Source organism: Labrus mixtus, chromosome 22 (assembly GCF_963584025.1).
Source record: "Labrus mixtus chromosome 22, fLabMix1.1, whole genome shotgun sequence".
Taxonomy (NCBI): domain Eukaryota; kingdom Metazoa; phylum Chordata; class Actinopteri; order Labriformes; family Labridae; genus Labrus; species Labrus mixtus.
The window spans coordinates 21,610,882-21,633,381 of NC_083633.1; the positions used below are offsets into that span (position 1 = coordinate 21,610,882).

Here is a 22,500-nt window from a genome sequence, read left to right on the forward strand (position 1 = left end):
AATGCATTACATTTGGTGTATTCTACGGAAGCCCTGAGCAGACGTGTCCAGACGTTTTATTTAACTCTGTTTCCCCGTGTCAGGAGGAACATCGGGTTGTTTTCTGGAGATATGAACACAGGAAAGCAGAATAAAATAAAATGTCCAGATGTCTTTGGGCTTCTTTATTATTGTACTTTAACGTACAAACACAGGAGCTGCTGGTTAGCTTGTTAGCATAGCAGCGCGGTTAGCTGACTGCTCAGGGCGGACATGTTGCCTTCAGACAGCAGACTCACACTGGTCAGTACCGTCTGGATGTGTGTGTGTGTGTGTGTGTATAAGTGAAGCAGGCCAGTTTCTGTGAGGAACATTTCAGCCCGGGTTGGGCTTGGGGGGGGGGGGGGGGGGGGGGGGGGGCAGGTGTCTGTGTTATTAATCATTTTATTACCTGAATATTAATGTTATTAACACATAAAATACACATGAAATACTGAATTAGTAACTTTAACTTTACTGAAACGTTCAGCCAGTCAGAAACGTTTTCTTAAAAAGTAAATCAAAACAAAATGTCATAATTCTCTTTGTGTCACTGAAAGCAGCACGGAGACTTCATATAAAAAGTTGAAGTTGATAAATTGTTTCTCAAGGTCCCAACGTTTTCAGAAAGAGGGGTTGTAGTATTTCATGCTAACACTTTAGCGTCCGCTGGGTTAAGTGTTAGCCGCCTAAAGCTAACATGTTGAAGTGTCAGCATGTTTATATGTCCATGTCTTTTCTTAAAAAAAAATCCCAGTGTTTCTTTTTGACGGTAGCATGACAGGTTGAGACTTACCCGAGGAGGGTGGGCTTGCATCGTAAGCCCCGCCCCATTTTGGGGGCGTGGTCTGTTAAGCAGCAGTCACAGGAAGTCTTTGAGTATCTGTCTTCTGTTTTGAAATGTGAGAGTGGTCATGTTACTGACGCTGTGTGTTGGACCAGTGACCTCTGTGAGTCCTGCTGTGCACAGTGTTGAGACTTCGATACTTTAATGATCCCACGAGTTTAAAAAACGACAAAACAAGTTCTGTAGGAAAGAAATGAATCCATCAAACGCTGCCAATGTATTTGAGCAATTCAGACAGTGTGCTGGAGTTTTTACAAGTTTGATCATTAAAAACAAGAATTTATAATACTGGACGCATACAACTTCTATTTGTTGTTGCCGTGGTGATGAAACAGATATCGAATATCGTGAGATTGTTACGAAAATCATATCGAAGTTTAAATTCTAGCATCGTGACAACCACACAGTGTTGTACTATCAGGAGCGCTGTCGTACTGCTCTCAGTATTCTGGTTCTCCTTTAGTACGTTCAGTCATGTAGCATGTTGATGTTTCTGTCAGTTCTCAGTCTGACCTCCAGGGGGCGCTGCGACAGTTTGCATGCCCATCAGAAGCTAACAGGTCAAAGGTCTCTTTGCAGCCGTGGCGAAAGCAGGAAAGATAATATGTGATAACATTCAAAGTTTGAATTGAACATTTTACAGAATAGACTTCTTAAAATGTCAGGGGCTCACTGCTGCCCCCTGTGGTCACACGACAGAAGAAAGGTGTTTTCAATTTTTTTTAATGGAGAAAAGATTTAAAAGACGAGGAAATGATTTGTTGCAACTCTTTTTAACATCATTAAGCATCATGTATGACACTCAAGGTGCAAAGTGTGAATAACTGTGAATGGAGGAGATACAGTCGTCCGTAGATCTGTAAACAGTTTCTATAGGACGTCTATTTTGCTGAACGGTTGGTGTGAACTAGTCACGGCTGCAGACTGACCTGTGATTGGCCTCCACAGAAACGGAGGCTGTGGTTGGGATCATCACTGCGAGCTGCAACGTTAATCACACAGACAAAAAGCCATGAAGCTTTGCCAAGGATCGAAAAGTCTTCTGAAATGTGTCGAGCATTTTGGTTTCCACTGCAGTCCGACAATCTGACGAGCACTTTGTTGGAACGATCAGACGCCTTAACATTCACAGTAGATTCTGGTCGTTAAATATTGGCATATTTGTCACTTTTGATAGAGCTAGCAGTTTCCCTCTGCTTCCTGTCTTTATGCTAAGCTAGGCTATAAACATCCTGGACCTACTGACAGTTTGTGCTTGATTGATCTGTCTGTGGAGTGATGACTGCAGCCACAGCCAAATGCTAACTAAAAAGAATTCATCCACGACAAGAAGAAATGATTTTTTACAGTACTGAGATGAATCTGCTTCTTTTTCTCCGTATGGCATGATGACCAGTGAAATGTAAAAAGAAACCAGTTCAGCCAGTGACGTGTCAGGTTAGAGTCCCAGCTGAGTCGTCACACTTCAGCTGTCAGGAGTTTAAAAACTGATTTGAAAAAGGTCTGAACTGGTTTCTAACAGAACAGAAACCCACAGCAGCAGCGGGGGGAGGGGGAGGGGGAGGGGAGGGGAGGGGAGGGGGGTGGTGAAGCCAAATGTAAAGTAAAAACTAAAAAGCCTTAAATGAATAAAAGTGGTGCAATTTTGTAACAGCAACCTGCAGCGTGGATTTATTCTGATATTTACATTTTAGGGGCATGTCGCCCTCTGGTGGTCATAGCTTAAATTACATCATACACATTCACAGAGAAATACCACAGCAGACACTTTCAAGTATTGATTGATTATTTTGTCCTATATTAATTGTTTTAACGATTTATAGACTAAATGTAGCAGATATTAAAATAAACTGCCAAGTAAGGAAACTACGGAGGCCCTGAAGCCCCAAAAAGTCATGAGAAACGTTATTGGTCCCCCATTGGAGGAAATTAGTTTGTTACAGCAGCTAACACAGGGGGCAAAAGTAATAATAATAGAACATTAATTCTAATATAATATATTTTATAACCCGCGATATTTATTATTTTATGAGTTATATTATTATTTTTTATTTTAGTTTCATAATGTCTAGAAACGTAAGGAGATAATTAATAATGTAGGTCACTAATTTAATTTGTATAAAATAAAATCTAAGGTCGTAAAAAATAAAGAACAGCTTACCTGTGACGTCAGAGGTAAACTGTGTGAACACGCATGCGCAAGACACTCAGCTGCCATGACAACGGCGGCAGCTTGTTCCTGTGACTGAAGCTGCGGGGAGGAATGGAGCGGCTGGTTAGCATCGCTTACCAGGTCAGTTAACTGGTTCCACTGGTTCCACGACGAACACCAGCTGCTTAACGAACACAGGGGATCGCGCGATGACCGAGGAGTGAGATCTCGCGGTGTTTTGTCTGCGGTGAGAGCGACATGACCGTCCGCTTCAAGGTAATCAACAGGTGTTAGCATTAGCCACAGGTTAGCTTCAACAGACTGGTGCTAAAGTACGTAGCTACATGTCCCAGTAGCTGAATAAGTTATAAACTGGTCGTTACTGGGTTACAGGCATGTTTAATAAACCTCTCCCATGTTACCGGACAGAACCGGAAGTGCAGAGTCATCAGAACATTAATCTGATAATCCAGATCATCAGTTTCACTGTGTTTACCGGAAGTCTGATTCATGTATTCATCTGAGGACAGAGGGAATAAACTTCTTTGTTGGATTTATTTATGTTCGTTTGTTTGTTTGTTTGTTTGTTTCAGTGTCAGAGTGAATACCAGAAGAGCTACAGGGTGTCCAGGTCCAGAAGTGTCTCTCCTCAGCGCTGTGGCCCCTGTGGCCCCTGTGGCCCCTGCGCCGGTCTGCGCTCAGACCACCTGGGTAAGAAGCTCATCACGACCTCTGAGCAGGAAACACTTTAATATAATATAATGTAATGTAACCCTAATAATATAATATGATATAATATAATGTGATATAATGTAATATAATATCATATCCACAGTTCAGTGTGCAGTACTTTATATAATAATATGATATGATATAATATAATATAATATGATATGATATAATATAATGTAATATAATATTATATGATATAATATAATATAATGTAATATGATATGATATAATATGATATAATATAATATAATATAATATGATATAATATGATATAATATAATATAATATGATATGATATAATGTAATATAATATGATATAATATAATATGATATAATATGATATAATATAATATAATATAATATGATATGATATAATGTAATATAATATGATATAATATAATATGATATAATGTAATATAATATGATATATGATATAATATAATATGATATGATATAATGTAATATAATATGATATAATATAATATGATATAATGTAATATAATATGATATGATATAATATAATATAATGTAATATGATATAATATGATATAATATAATATGATATAATATAATATAATATAATATGATATGATATAATATAATATGATATAATGTAATGTAATATAATATGATATAATATAATATAATGTAATATGATATGATATAATATGATATAATATAATATGATATAATATAATATAATATGATATAATATAATGTAATATGATATAATATGATATAATATGATATCATATGATATAATATAATATAATATAATGTAATATGATATAATATGATATAATATAATGATATAATATAATATGATATCATATGATATAATATAATGTAATATGATATAATATAATATGATATCATATGATATGATATGATATAATGTAATATAATATAATATAATATGATATCATATCCACAGTTCAGTGTGCAGTACTTTATATAATAATATAATATAATATGAAATGATATAATATAATATGATATGATATAATGTAATATGATATGATATAATATGATATAATATAATATGATATAATGTAATATAATGTAATATAATATATAATATAATATAATATAATATGATATGATATAATATAATATAATATGATATAATATAATATGATATAATATAATATGATATATGATATAATATGATATAATATAATATAATATAATATGATATGATATAATGTAATATGATATGATATAATATAATATAATATGATATAATGTGATGTAATATAATATGATATGATATAATATAATATAATGTAATATGATATAATATGATATAATATAATGATATAATATAATATGATATAATGTAATATAATATAATATGATATGATATGATATGATATGATATAATGTAATATGATATGATATAATATGATATAATATGATATAATGTGATATAATATAATATAATGTAATATAATATAATATAATATAATGTAATATAATATGATATGATATAATGTAATATGATATGATATAATATAATATATGATATAATATGATATAATATAATATGATATAATGTAATATAATGTAATATAATATGATATAATGTAATATAATATGATATAATATAATATAATATAATGTAATATGATATGATATAATATGATATAATATAATATGATATAATATAATATAATATAATATGATATATAATATAATATGATATAATATAATATAATATAATGTAATATAATGTAATATGATATAATATGATATAATATAATATGATATGATATGATATAATATAATGTAATATAATATAATATAATATGATATCATATCCACAGTTCAGTGTGCAGTACTTTATATAATAATATAATATAATATAATGTAATATAATATAATATAATATAATATAATATCCACAGTTCAGTAGTCAGTACTTTTCAGTAAACTGAACTCTCGTGGTCATTCAGTGGTCATTTTTTGGGTCCTCCTCAGTAGACTGAACATTTCAGTATGGATACTAACTTCCTGGTTTCATGCAGTATGGATCGGATGCATCCTTTCAGGAAATGAATTGTACTTTACCCACAATGCTGTGCGAAATTAAACATAAATCGTCACGTCACGTCCGCCTCGTCACTTTACGTCCTCCAAATCAAAACAAACGAGCGTGGATTAATTGAATCAATTTTTAATCTAGAGTTAAAGTCCCGACTGAAATCACTACTTTTAATTAACAACAGAAAATATAAGAAATATCTGCATTATTATAAAACCTTTCTCCCTCTATTTAAATAATGATTTCACTATTTAAATGAGTCTTTATTGGTTTATTTTATATTCTGTATCTTACTGTCTTTCATTTGTTCTTATGTACTGTATGTTATTTAGTTATTTAATCTTTTACTTGATTTACATTGTGATATAGTTTTTTGTTTACCTGACTGTATATGAGCATTACTCTTCTGGAATAAAGCTAAACAAAAAAAAAAAAAAAAAAGGGGTGGATGCAGCCGGTTCGGGAAACGTAAGTGATGTCACTTCCTTACTGAATGAATCAGAAGAAGTAGGAACAAATATCTGCCTACTGAACAGTAGGTACTAAACAGTATACAGCAGATAGTAGGTACTAAACAGTATACAGCAGATAGTAGATACTAAACAGTAAACAGCAGATAGTAGGTACTAAACAGTATACAGCAGATAGTAGATACTAAACAGTAAACAGCAGATAGTAGGTACTAAACAGTATACAGCAGATAGTAGGTACTAAACAGTATACAGCACAGATAGTAGATACTAAACAGTAAACAGCAGATAGTAGGTACTAAACAGTATACAGCAGATAGTAGGTACTAAACAGTATACAGCAGATAGTAGATACTAAACAGTAAACAGCAGATAGTAGGTACTAAACAGTATACAGCAGATAGTAGGTACTAAACAGTATACAGCAGATAGTAGATACTAAACAGTAAACAGCAGATAGTAGGTACTAAACAGTATACAGCAGATAGTAGGTACTAAACAGTATACAGCACAGATAGTAGATACTAAACAGTAAACAGCAGATAGTAGGTACTAAACAGTATACAGCAGATAGTAGATACTAAACAGTAAACAGCAGATAGTATGTACTAAACAGTATACAGCAGATAGTAGATACTAAACAGTATACAGCAGATAGTAGGTACTAAACAGTATACAGCCGATAGTAGATACTAAACAGTAAACAGCAGATAGTAGGTACTAAACAGTATACAGCAGATAGTAGATACTAAACAGTAAACAGCAGATAGTAGGTACTAAACAGTATACAGCAGATAGTAGGTACTAAACAGTATACAGCAGATAGTAGGTACTAAACAGTATACAGCGGATAGTAGGTACTAAACAGTATACAGCAGATAGTAGATACTAAACAGTAAACAGCAGATAGTAGGTACTAAACAGTATACAGCAGATAGTAGATACTAAACAGTAAACAGCAGATAGTAGGTACTAAACAGTATACAGCGGATAGTAGGTACTAAACAGTATACAGCGGATAGTAGGTACTAAACAGTATACAGCGGATAGTAGGTACTAAACAGTATACAGCGGATAGTAGGTACTAAACAGTATACTGCAGATAGTAGGTACTAAACAGTATACTGCAGATAGTAGGTACTAAACAGTATACAGCAGATAGTAGGTACTAAACAGTATACAGCAGATAGTAGGTACTAAACAGTATACTGCAGATAGTAGGTACTAAACAGTATACAGCAGATAGTAGGTACTAAACAGTATACAGCACACATAGTAGATACTAAACAGTATACAGCAGATAGTAGATACTAAACAGTATACAGCAGATAGTAGATACTAAACAGTAAACAGCAGATAGTAGATACTAAACAGTATACAGCACAGATAGTAGATACTAAACAGTATACAGCACAGATAGTAGATACTAAACAGTAAACAGCACAGATAGTAGGTACTAAACAGTATACAGCAGATAGTAGATACTAAACAGTAAACAGCACAGATAGTAGGTACTAAACAGTAAACAGCACAGATAGTAGGTACTAAACAGTAAACAGCACAGATAGTAGATACTAAACAGTAAACAGCACAGATAGTAGGTACTAAACAGTATACAGCAGATAGTAGATACTAAACAGTATACAGCAGATAGTAGGTACTAAACAGTATACAGCACAGATAGTAGATACTAAACAGTATACAGCACAGATAGTAGATACTAAACAGTATACAGCACAGATAGTAGATACTAAACAGTAAACAGCACAGATAGTAGATACTAAACAGTAAACAGCACAGATAGTAGATACTAAACAGTAAACAGCACAGATAGTAGGTACTAAACAGTATACAGCAGATAGTAGATACTAAACAGTATACAGCAGATAGTAGATACTAAACAGTATACAGCAGATAGTAGATACTAAACAGTAAACAGCAGATAGTAGGTACTAAACAGTATACAGCAGATAGTAGATACTAAACAGTATACAGCACAGATAGTAGATACTAAACAGTATACAGCACAGATAGTAGATACTAAACAGTAAACAGCACAGATAGTAGGTACTAAACAGTATACAGCAGATAGTAGATACTAAACAGTATACAGCAGATAGTAGATACTAAACAGTATACAGCAGATAGTAGATACTAAACAGTAAACAGCAGATAGTAGGTACTAAACAGTATACAGCAGATAGTAGATACTAAACAGTATACAGCACAGATAGTAGATACTAAACAGTATACAGCAGATAGTAGACACTAAACAGTATACAGCACAGATAGTAGGTACTAAACAGTATACAGCAGATAGTAGATACTAAACAGTAAACAGCACAGATAGTAGATACTAAACAGTAAACAGCACAGACAGTTGATACTAAACAGTAAACAGCACAGATAGTAGGTACTAAACAGTATACAGCAGATAGTAGGTACTAAACAGTATACAGCAGATAGTAGATACTAAACAGTATATAGCACAGATAGTAGGTACTAAACAGTATATAGCACAGATAGTAGGTACTAAACAGTATACAGCAGATAGTAGATACTGAACAGTAAACAGCACAAATAGTAGGTACTAAACAGTAAACAGCAGATAGTAGGTACTAAACAGTATACAGCAGATAGTAGGTACTAAACAGTATACAGCAGATAGTAGATACTAAACAGTAAACAGCAGATAGTAGGTACTTAACAGTAAACAACAGATAGTAGGTACTAAACAGTATACAGCACAGATAGTAGATACTAAACAGCAGATAGTAGGTACTAAACAGTAAACAGCAGATAGTAGGTACTAAACAGTATACAGCAGATAGTAGATACTAAACAGTATACAGCAGATAGTAGATACTAAACAGTAAACAGCAGATAGTAGGTACTAAACAGTATACAGCAGATAGTAGATACTAACCAGTATACAGCAGATAGTAGACACTAAACAGTATACAGCACAGAGAGTAGGTACTAAACAGTATACAGCAGATAGTAGATACTAAACAGTATACAGCAGATAGTAGATACTAAACAGTAAACAGCAGATAGTAGGTACTAAACAGTAAACAGCAGATAGTAGGTACTAAACAGTATACAGCAGATAGTAGATACTGAACAGTAAACAGCACAAATAGTAGGTACTAAACAGTAAACAGCAGATAGTAGGTACTAAACAGTATACAGCAGATAGTAGGTACTAAACAGTATACAGCAGATAGTAGATACTAAACAGTAAACAGCAGATAGTAGGTACTTAACAGTAAACAACAGATAGTAGGTACTAAACAGTATACAGCACAGATAGTAGATACTAAACAGCAGATAGTAGGTACTAAACAGTAAACAGCAGATAGTAGGTACTAAACAGTATACAGCAGATAGTAGATACTAAACAGTATACAGCAGATAGTAGATACTAAACAGTAAACAGCAGATAGTAGGTACTAAACAGTATACAGCAGATAGTAGATACTAACCAGTATACAGCAGATAGTAGACACTAAACAGTATACAGCACAGAGAGTAGGTACTAAACAGTATACAGCAGATAGTAGATACTAAACAGTATACAGCAGATAGTAGATACTAAACAGTAAACAGCAGATAGTAGGTACTAAACAGTAAACAGCAGATAGTAGGTACTAAACAGTATACAGCAGATAGTAGATACTAAACAGTATACAGCACAGATAGTAGATACTAACCAGTATACAGCAGATAGTAGACACTAAACAGTATACAGCACAGATAGTAGGTACTAAACAGTATACAGCAGATAGTAGATACTAAACAGTAAACAGCACAGATAGTAGATACTAAACAGTAAACAGCACAGATAGTAGATACTAAACAGTAAACAGCACAGATAGTAGGTACTAAACAGTATACAGCAGATAGTAGATACTAAACAGTATACAGCAGATAGTAGATACTAAACAGTATACAGCAGATAGTAGATACTAAACAGTAAACAGCAGATAGTAGGTACTAAACAGTATACAGCAGATAGTAGATACTAAACAGTATACAGCACAGATAGTAGATACTAAACAGTATACAGCACAGATAGTAGATACTAAACAGTAAACAGCACAGATAGTAGGTACTAAACAGTATACAGCAGATAGTAGATACTAAACAGTATACAGCAGATAGTAGATACTAAACAGTATACAGCAGATAGTAGATACTAAACAGTAAACAGCAGATAGTAGGTACTAAACAGTATACAGCAGATAGTAGATACTAAACAGTATACAGCACAGATAGTAGATACTAAACAGTATACAGCAGATAGTAGGTACTAAACAGTATACAGCAGATAGTAGGTACTAAACAGTAAACAGCAGATAGTAGGTACTAAACAGTATACAGCAGATAGTAGGTACTAAACAGTATATAGCACAGATAGTAGGTACTAAACAGTAAACAGCAGATAGTAGGTACTAAACAGTATACAGCAGATAGTAGGTACTAAACAGTATACAGCAAATAGTAGATACTGAACAGTAAACAGCAGATAGTAGATACTAAACAGTAAACAGCAGATAGTAGGTACTAAACAGTAAACAGCACAGATAGTAGATACTAAACAGTATACAGCAGATAGTAGATACTAAACAGTATACAGCACATATAGTAGGTACTAAACAGTATACAGCAGATAGTAGATACTAAACAGTATACAGCACATATAGTAGGTACTAAACAGTATACAGCAGATAGTAGATACTAAACAGTATACAGCACAGATAGTAGGCACTAAACAGTATATAGCAGATAATCGGTACTAAACAGTATACAGCACATATAGTAGGTACTAAACAGTATACAGCAGATAGTAGGTACTAAACAGTAAACAGCAGATAGTAGGTACTAAACAGTATACAGCAGATAGTAGGTACTAAACAGTATATAGCACAGATAGTAGGTACTAAACAGTAAACAGCAGATAGTAGGTACTAAACAGTATACAGCAGATAGTAGGTACTAAACAGTAAACAGCAAATAGTAGATACTAAACAGTAAACAGCAGATAGTAGGTACTAAACAGTATACAGCAAATAGTAGATACTAAACAGTAAACTGCAGATAGTAGATACTAAACAGTAAACAGCAGATAGTAGGTACTAAACAGTAAACAGCACAGATAGTAGATACTAAACAGTATACAGCAGATAGTAGATACTAAACAGTATACAGCACATATAGTAGGTACTAAACAGTATACAGCAGATAGTAGATACTAAACAGTATACAGCACAGATCGTAGGCACTAAACAGTATATAGCAGATAGTAGGTACTAAACAGTATACAGCACAGATAGTAGGTACTAAACAGTATACAGCAGATAGTAGATACTAAACAGTAAACAGCACAGATAGTAGGTACTAAACAGTATACAGCAGATAGTAGATACTAAACAGTAAACAGCACAGATAGTAGGTACTAAACAGTATACAGCAGATAGTAGGTACTAAACAGTATACAGCACAGATAGTAGGCACTAAACAGTATATAGTAGATAATAGGTACTAAACAGTATACAGCAGATAGTAGATACTAAACAGTATACAGCAGATAGTAGATACTAAACAGTAAACAGCAGATAGTAGGTACTAAACAGTATACAGCAGATAGTAGATACTAAACAGTATACAGCACAGATAGTAGATACTAAACAGTATACAGCAGATAGTAGACACTAAACAGTATACAGCACAGATAGTAGGTACTAAACAGTATACAGCAGATAGTAGATACTAAACAGTAAACAGCACAGATAGTAGATACTAAACAGTAAACAGCACAGACAGTTGATACTAAACAGTAAACAGCACAGATAGTAGGTACTAAACAGTATACAGCAGATAGTAGGTACTAAACAGTATACAGCAGATAGTAGATACTAAACAGTATATAGCACAGATAGTAGGTACTAAACAGTATATAGCACAGATAGTAGGTACTAAACAGTATATAGCGCAGATAGTAGGTACTAAACAGTATACAGCAGATAGTAGATACTGAACAGTAAACAGCACAAATAGTAGGTACTAAACAGTATACAGCAGATAGTAGGTACTAAACAGTATACAGCACAGATAGTAGGTACTAAACAGTATACAGCAGATAGTAGGTACTAAACAGTAAACAGCACAGATAGTAGGCACTAAACAGTATATAGCAGATAATAGGTACTAAACAGTATACAGCAGATAGTAGATACTAAACAGTATACAGCAGATAGTAGATACTAAACAGTAAACAGCAGATAGTAGGTACTAAACAGTATACAGCAGATAGTAGATACTAAACAGTATACAGCACAGATAGTAGATACTAAACAGTATACAGCAGATAGTAGACACTAAACAGTATACAGCACAGATAGTAGGTACTAAACAGTATACAGCAGATAGTAGATACTAAACAGTAAACAGCACAGATAGTAGATACTAAACAGTAAACAGCACAGACAGTTGATACTAAACAGTAAACAGCACAGATAGTAGGTACTAAACAGTATACAGCAGATAGTAGGTACTAAACAGTATACAGCAGATAGTAGATACTAAACAGTATATAGCACAGATAGTAGGTACTAAACAGTATATAGCACAGATAGTAGGTACTAAACAGTATACAGCAGATAGTAGATACTAAACAGTAAACAGCACAGATAGTAGGTACTAAACAGTATACAGCAGATAGTAGGTACTAAACAGTATACAGCACAGATAGTAGGCACTAAACAGTATATAGCAGATAATAGGTACTAAACAGTATACAGCAGATAGTAGATACTAAACAGTATACAGCAGATAGTAGATACTAAACAGTAAACAGCAGATAGTAGGTACTAAACAGTATACAGCAGATAGTAGATACTAAACAGTATACAGCACAGATAGTAGATACTAAACAGTATACAGCAGATAGTAGACACTAAACAGTATACAGCACAGATAGTAGGTACTAAACAGTATACAGCACAGATAGTAGATACTAAACAGTAAACAGCACAGATAGTAGGTACTAAACAGTATACAGCAGATAGTAGATACTAAACAGTATACAGCAGATAGTAGATACTAAACAGTAAACAGCAGATAGTAGGTACTAAACAGTATACAGCAGATAGTAGATACTAAACAGTATACAGCACAGATAGTAGATACTAAACAGTATACAGCAGATAGTAGACACTAAACAGTATACAGCACAGATAGTAGGTACTAAACAGTATACAGCAGATAGTAGATACTAAACAGTAAACAGCACAGATAGTAGATACTAAACAGTAAACAGCACAGACAGTTGATACTAAACAGTAAACAGCACAGATAGTAGGTACTAAACAGTATACAGCAGATAGTAGGTACTAAACAGTATACAGCAGATAGTAGATACTAAACAGTATATAGCACAGATAGTAGGTACTAAACAGTATATAGCACAGATAGTAGGTACTAAACAGTATACAGCAGATAGTAGATACTGAACAGTAAACAGCACAAATAGTAGGTACTAAACAGTAAACAGCAGATAGTAGGTACTAAACAGTATACAGCAGATAGTAGGTACTAAACAGTATACAGCAGATAGTAGATACTAAACAGTAAACAGCAGATAGTAGGTACTTAACAGTAAACAACAGATAGTAGGTACTAAACAGTATACAGCACAGATAGTAGATACTAAACAGCAGATAGTAGGTACTAAACAGTAAACAGCAGATAGTAGGTACTAAACAGTATACAGCAGATAGTAGATACTAAACAGTATACAGCAGATAGTAGATACTAAACAGTAAACAGCAGATAGTAGGTACTAAACAGTATACAGCAGATAGTAGATACTAACCAGTATACAGCAGATAGTAGACACTAAACAGTATACAGCACAGAGAGTAGGTACTAAACAGTATACAGCAGATAGTAGATACTAAACAGTATACAGCAGATAGTAGATACTAAACAGTAAACAGCAGATAGTAGGTACTAAACAGTAAACAGCAGATAGTAGGTACTAAACAGTATACAGCAGATAGTAGATACTGAACAGTAAACAGCACAAATAGTAGGTACTAAACAGTAAACAGCAGATAGTAGGTACTAAACAGTATACAGCAGATAGTAGGTACTAAACAGTATACAGCAGATAGTAGATACTAAACAGTAAACAGCAGATAGTAGGTACTTAACAGTAAACAACAGATAGTAGGTACTAAACAGTATACAGCACAGATAGTAGATACTAAACAGCAGATAGTAGGTACTAAACAGTAAACAGCAGATAGTAGGTACTAAACAGTATACAGCAGATAGTAGATACTAAACAGTATACAGCAGATAGTAGATACTAAACAGTAAACAGCAGATAGTAGGTACTAAACAGTATACAGCAGATAGTAGATACTAACCAGTATACAGCAGATAGTAGACACTAAACAGTATACAGCACAGAGAGTAGGTACTAAACAGTATACAGCAGATAGTAGATACTAAACAGTATACAGCAGATAGTAGATACTAAACAGTAAACAGCAGATAGTAGGTACTAAACAGTAAACAGCAGATAGTAGGTACTAAACAGTATACAGCAGATAGTAGATACTAAACAGTATACAGCACAGATAGTAGATACTAACCAGTATACAGCAGATAGTAGACACTAAACAGTATACAGCACAGATAGTAGGTACTAAACAGTATACAGCAGATAGTAGATACTAAACAGTAAACAGCACAGATAGTAGATACTAAACAGTAAACAGCACAGATAGTAGATACTAAACAGTAAACAGCACAGATAGTAGGTACTAAACAGTATACAGCAGATAGTAGATACTAAACAGTATACAGCAGATAGTAGATACTAAACAGTATACAGCAGATAGTAGATACTAAACAGTAAACAGCAGATAGTAGGTACTAAACAGTATACAGCAGATAGTAGATACTAAACAGTATACAGCACAGATAGTAGATACTAAACAGTATACAGCACAGATAGTAGATACTAAACAGTAAACAGCACAGATAGTAGGTACTAAACAGTATACAGCAGATAGTAGATACTAAACAGTATACAGCAGATAGTAGATACTAAACAGTATACAGCAGATAGTAGATACTAAACAGTAAACAGCAGATAGTAGGTACTAAACAGTATACAGCAGATAGTAGATACTAAACAGTATACAGCACAGATAGTAGATACTAAACAGTATACAGCAGATAGTAGGTACTAAACAGTATACAGCAGATAGTAGGTACTAAACAGTAAACAGCAGATAGTAGGTACTAAACAGTATACAGCAGATAGTAGGTACTAAACAGTATATAGCACAGATAGTAGGTACTAAACAGTAAACAGCAGATAGTAGGTACTAAACAGTATACAGCAGATAGTAGGTACTAAACAGTATACAGCAAATAGTAGATACTGAACAGTAAACAGCAGATAGTAGATACTAAACAGTAAACAGCAGATAGTAGGTACTAAACAGTAAACAGCACAGATAGTAGATACTAAACAGTATACAGCAGATAGTAGATACTAAACAGTATACAGCACATATAGTAGGTACTAAACAGTATACAGCAGATAGTAGATACTAAACAGTATACAGCACATATAGTAGGTACTAAACAGTATACAGCAGATAGTAGATACTAAACAGTATACAGCACAGATAGTAGGCACTAAACAGTATATAGCAGATAATCGGTACTAAACAGTATACAGCACATATAGTAGGTACTAAACAGTATACAGCAGATAGTAGGTACTAAACAGTAAACAGCAGATAGTAGGTACTAAACAGTATACAGCAGATAGTAGGTACTAAACAGTATATAGCACAGATAGTAGGTACTAAACAGTAAACAGCAGATAGTAGGTACTAAACAGTATACAGCAGATAGTAGGTACTAAACAGTAAACAGCAAATAGTAGATACTAAACAGTAAACAGCAGATAGTAGGTACTAAACAGTATACAGCAAATAGTAGATACTAAACAGTAAACTGCAGATAGTAGATACTAAACAGTAAACAGCAGATAGTAGGTACTAAACAGTAAACAGCACAGATAGTAGATACTAAACAGTATACAGCAGATAGTAGATACTAAACAGTATACAGCACATATAGTAGGTACTAAACAGTATACAGCAGATAGTAGATACTAAACAGTATACAGCACAGATCGTAGGCACTAAACAGTATATAGCAGATAGTAGGTACTAAACAGTATACAGCACAGATAGTAGGTACTAAACAGTATACAGCAGATAGTAGATACTAAACAGTAAACAGCACAGATAGTAGGTACTAAACAGTATACAGCAGATAGTAGATACTAAACAGTAAACAGCACAGATAGTAGGTACTAAACAGTATACAGCAGATAGTAGGTACTAAACAGTATACAGCACAGATAGTAGGCACTAAACAGTATATAGTAGATAATAGGTACTAAACAGTATACAGCAGATAGTAGATACTAAACAGTATACAGCAGATAGTAGATACTAAACAGTAAACAGCAGATAGTAGGTACTAAACAGTATACAGCAGATAGTAGATACTAAACAGTATACAGCACAGATAGTAGATACTAAACAGTATACAGCAGATAGTAGACACTAAACAGTATACAGCACAGATAGTAGGTACTAAACAGTATACAGCAGATAGTAGATACTAAACAGTAAACAGCACAGATAGTAGATACTAAACAGTAAACAGCACAGACAGTTGATACTAAACAGTAAACAGCACAGATAGTAGGTACTAAACAGTATACAGCAGATAGTAGGTACTAAACAGTATACAGCAGATAGTAGATACTAAACAGTATATAGCACAGATAGTAGGTACTAAACAGTATATAGCACAGATAGTAGGTACTAAACAGTATATAGCGCAGATAGTAGGTACTAAACAGTATACAGCAGATAGTAGATACTGAACAGTAAACAGCACAAATAGTAGGTACTAAACAGTATACAGCAGATAGTAGGTACTAAACAGTATACAGCACAGATAGTAGGTACTAAACAGTATACAGCAGATAGTAGGTACTAAACAGTAAACAGCACAGATAGTAGGCACTAAACAGTATATAGCAGATAATAGGTACTAAACAGTATACAGCAGATAGTAGATACTAAACAGTATACAGCAGATAGTAGATACTAAACAGTAAACAGCAGATAGTAGGTACTAAACAGTATACAGCAGATAGTAGATACTAAACAGTATACAGCACAGATAGTAGATACTAAACAGTATACAGCAGATAGTAGACACTAAACAGTATACAGCACAGATAGTAGGTACTAAACAGTATACAGCAGATAGTAGATACTAAACAGTAAACAGCACAGATAGTAGATACTAAACAGTAAACAGCACAGACAGTTGATACTAAACAGTAAACAGCACAGATAGTAGGTACTAAACAGTATACAGCAGATAGTAGGTACTAAACAGTATACAGCAGATAGTAGATACTAAACAGTATATAGCACAGATAGTAGGTACTAAACAGTATATAGCACAGATAGTAGGTACTAAACAGTATACAGCAGATAGTAGATACTAAACAGTAAACAGCACAGATAGTAGGTACTAAACAGTATACAGCAGATAGTAGGTACTAAACAGTATACAGCACAGATAGTAGGCACTAAACAGTATATAGCAGATAATAGGTACTAAACAGTATACAGCAGATAGTAGATACTAAACAGTATACAGCAGATAGTAGATACTAAACAGTAAACAGCAGATAGTAGGTACTAAACAGTATACAGCAGATAGTAGATACTAAACAGTATACAGCACAGATAGTAGATACTAAACAGTATACAGCAGATAGTAGACACTAAACAGTATACAGCACAGATAGTAGGTACTAAACAGTATACAGCAGATAGTAGATACTAAACAGTAAACAGCACAGATAGTAGATACTAAACAGTAAACAGCACAGACAGTTGATACTAAACAGTAAACAGCACAGATAGTAGGTACTAAACAGTATACAGCAGATAGTAGGTACTAAACAGTATACAGCAGATAGTAGATACTAAACAGTATATAGCACAGATAGTAGGTACTAAACAGTATATAGCACAGATAGTAGGTACTAAACAGTATATAGCGCAGATAGTAGGTACTAAACAGTATACAGCAGATAGTAGGTACTAAACAGTAAACAGCAGATAGTAGGTACTAAACAGTATACAGCAGATAGTAGATACTAAACAGTAAACAGCAGATAGTAGGTACTTAACAGTATACAGCAGATAGTAGGTACTAAACAGTATACAGCACAGATAGTAGATACTAAACAGCAGATAGTAGGTACTAAACAGTAAACAGCAGATAGTAGGTACTAAACAGTATACAGCAGATAGTAGATACTAAACAGTATACAGCAGATAGTAGATACTATACAGTATACAGCAGATAGTAGATACTAAACAGTAAACAGCAGATAGTAGGTACTAAACAGTATACAGCAGATAGTAGATACTAACCAGTATACAGCAGATAGTAGACACTAAACAGTATACAGCACAGAGAGTAGGTACTAAACAGTATACAGCAGATAGTAGATACTATACAGTATACAGCAGATAGTAAATACTAAACAGTAAACAGCAGATAGTAGGTACTAAACAGTAAACAGCAGATAGTAGGTACTAAACAGGATACAGCAGATAGTAGATACTAAACAGTATACAGCACAGATAGTAGATACTAACCAGTATACAGCAGATAGTAGACACTAAACAGTATACAGCACAGATAGTAGGTACTAAACAGTATACAGCAGATAGTAGATACTAAACAGTAAACAGCACAGATATTTGATACTAAACAGTATATAGCAGATAGTAGGTACTAAACAGTATACAGCAGATAGTAGGTACTAAACAGTATACAGCAGATAGTAGACACTAAACAGTATATAGCACAGATAGTAGGTACTAAACAGTATACAGCAGATAGTAGACACTAAACAGTAAACAGCACAGATAGTAGGTACTAAACAGTATACAGCAGATAGTAGATACTAAACAGTATACAGCAGATAGTAGGTACTAAACAGTATACAGCAGATAGTAGATACTAAACAGTATATAGCACAGATAGTAGGTACTAAACAGTATACAGCAGATAGTAGGTACTAACCAGTATACAGCAGATAGTAGATACTAAACAGTATACAGCACAGATAGTAGATACTAAACAGTAAACAGCAGATAGTAGGTACTAAACAGTAAACAGCAGATAGTAGGTACTAAACAGTAGATAGTAGGTACTAAACAGTAAACAGCAGATAGTAGGTACTAAACAGTAAACAGCAGATAGTAGATACTAAACAGTATACAGCACAGATAGTAGATACTAAACAGTATACAGCACAGATAGTAGGTGCTAAACAGTATACAGCAGATAGTAGGTACTAAACAGTATACAGCAGATAGTAGGTACTAAACAGTAAACAGCAGATAGTAGGTACTAAACAGTATACAGCAGATAGTAGGTACTAAACAGTATATAGCACAGATAGTAGGTACTAAACAGTAAACAGCAGATAGTAGGTACTAAACAGTATACAGCAGATAGTAGGTACTAAACAGTAAACAGCAAATAGTAGATACTAAACAGTAAACAGCAGATAGTAGGTACTAAACAGTATACAGCAAATAGTAGATACTAAACAGTAAACAGCAGATAGTAGATACTAAACAGTAAACAGCAGATAGTAGGTACTAAACAGTAAACAGCACAGATAGTAGGCACTAAACAGTATATAGCAGATAGTCGGTACTAAACAGTATACAGCACATATAGTAGGTACTAAACAGTATACAGCAGATAGTAGGTACTAAACAGTAAACAGCAGATAGTAGGTACTAAACAGTATACAGCAGATAGTAGGTACTAAACAGTATACAGCAGATAGTAGGTACTAAACAGTATACAGCGGATAGTAGGTACTAAACAGTATACAGCAGATAGTAGATACTAAACAGTAAACAGCAGATAGTAGGTACTAAACAGTATACAGCAGATAGTAGATACTAAACAGTAAACAGCAGATAGTAGGTACTAAACAGTAAACAGCAGATAGTAGATACTAAACAGTATACAGCAGATAGTAGGTACTAAACAGTATACAGCGGATAGTAGGTACTAAACAGTATACAGCGGATAGTAGGTACTAAACAGTATACAGCGGATAGTAGGTACTAAACAGTATACAGCGGATAGTAGGTACTAAACAGTATACAGCGGATAGTAGGTACTAAACAGTATACAGCGGATAGTAGGTACTAAACAGTATACAGCGGATAGTAGGTACTAAACAGTATACAGCGGATAGTAGATACAAAACAGTATACAGCACAGATCGTAGGCACTAAACAGTATATAGCAGATAGTAGGTACTAAACAGTATACAGCACAGATAGTAGGTACTAAACAGTAAACAGCAGATAGTAGGTACTAAACAGTATACAGCGGATAGTAGGTACTAAACAGTATACAGCGGATAGTAGGTACTAAACAGTATACAGCGGATAGTAGGTACTAAACAGTATACAGCGGATAGTAGGTACTAAACAGTATACAGCACAGATCGTAGGCACTAAACAGTATATAGCAGATAGTAGGTACTAAACAGTATACAGCACAGATAGTAGATACTAAACAGTAAACAGCAGATAGTAGGTACTAAACAGTATACAGCGGATAGTAGGTACTAAACAGTATACAGCGGATAGTAGGTACTAAACAGTATACAGCGGATAGTAGGTACTAAACAGTATACAGCGGATAGTAGATACAAAACAGTATACAGCACAGATCGTAGGCACTAAACAGTATATAGCAGATAGTAGGTACTAAACAGTATACAGCACAGATAGTAGGTACTAAACAGTATACAGCAGATAGTAGATACTAAACAGTAAACAGCACAGATAGTAGGTACTAAACAGTATACAGCAGATAGTAGATACTAAACAGTAAACAGCACAGATAGTAGGTACTAAACAGTATACAGCAGATAGTAGGTACTAAACAGTATACAGCACAGATAGTAGGCACTAAACAGTATATAGCAGATAGTAGGTACTAAACAGTATACAGCAGATAGTAGGTACTAAACAGTATACAGCACAGATAGTAGGTACTAAACAGTATACAGCAGATAGTAGATACTAAACAGTAAACAGCACAGATAGTAGGTACTAAACAGTATACAGCAGATAGTAGGTACTAAACAGTATACAGCACAGATAGTAGGCACTAAACAGTATATAGCAGATAGTAGGTACTAAACAGTATACAGCAGATAGTAGGTACTAAACAGTATACAGCACAGATAGTAGGTACTAAACAGTATACAGCAGATAGTAGATACTAAACAGTAAACAGCACAGATAGTAGATACTAAACAGTATACAGCACAGATAGTAGGCACTAAACAGTATATAGCAGATAGTAGATACTAAACAGTAAACAGCAGATAGTAGGTACTAAACAGTAAACAGCAGATAGTAGGTACTAAACAGTAAACAGCAGATAGTAGATACTAAACAGTAAACAGCACAGATAGTAGGTACTAAACAGTATACAGCAGATAGTAGGTACTGACTACTTACAGACTGAAGAGGTTCTTGGTAATTCGGATACAGCCTTTGATTAGACCGGACAGTGGCTAGAGAGAGAGAGACCTCATGGGGTTCAACCTGACCGCTAAGCTGTCTGCGTCCTTAGAAAATGATTTCTGAACACTTGTGTGTGAAATGTCCGTCAAACAGAATCTGATCTGGATTCTATAAACGACAGACTCAGATGTTATTTGTCTCGTCCTCCTCTCAGGTATCAGCAGAGAACCAGGTCTCCAGCGGCGGAAGAAGCCAGGTGGTCTGGCTCAGTCCTGCAGCTCTCTCCTCTGTCCCCCACAATCACAGCTGACCACTGAAGCACTTAAAACAACAGCTCCCCCTGCTGGTAGGGAGTCTTCTGTTTGTATCAGCTGTGTTTCATGAAGCTCTTATTTTACAAATCATTTCAATTAAATGTCAGTCAGATGTTATGTTTTAAAGTTTATAAGATATTCTTTTAATGTCTCCCTCTCTGCAGCCTCCGGGAGTCGTTCCGCCCACGGGAGGGAGTCTTCTCTTCAGCCCAA

General features: G+C 34.2%; 1 protein-coding gene across 1 annotated transcript in view; it reads left to right on the forward strand.

The window, feature by feature from the left end:
* Positions 1–1,302: 1,302 nt before the first annotated feature.
* mdm1 (Mdm1 nuclear protein) overlaps positions 1,303–22,500 on the forward strand; it is a 34,105-nt gene continuing 12,907 nt past the window's right edge. Inside the window, exons 1-4 of the mRNA XM_061030429.1 lie at positions 1,303–3,293; positions 3,611–3,728; positions 22,188–22,319; positions 22,452–22,500. The exon at positions 22,452–22,500 is cut by the window's right edge and continues 110 nt beyond it. Coding sequence (XP_060886412.1) covers positions 3,276–3,293; positions 3,611–3,728; positions 22,188–22,319; positions 22,452–22,500 — 317 coding nt within the window. The 5' untranslated portion in view covers positions 1,303–3,275. The remainder of the gene's footprint in view (positions 3,294–3,610; positions 3,729–22,187; positions 22,320–22,451) is intronic.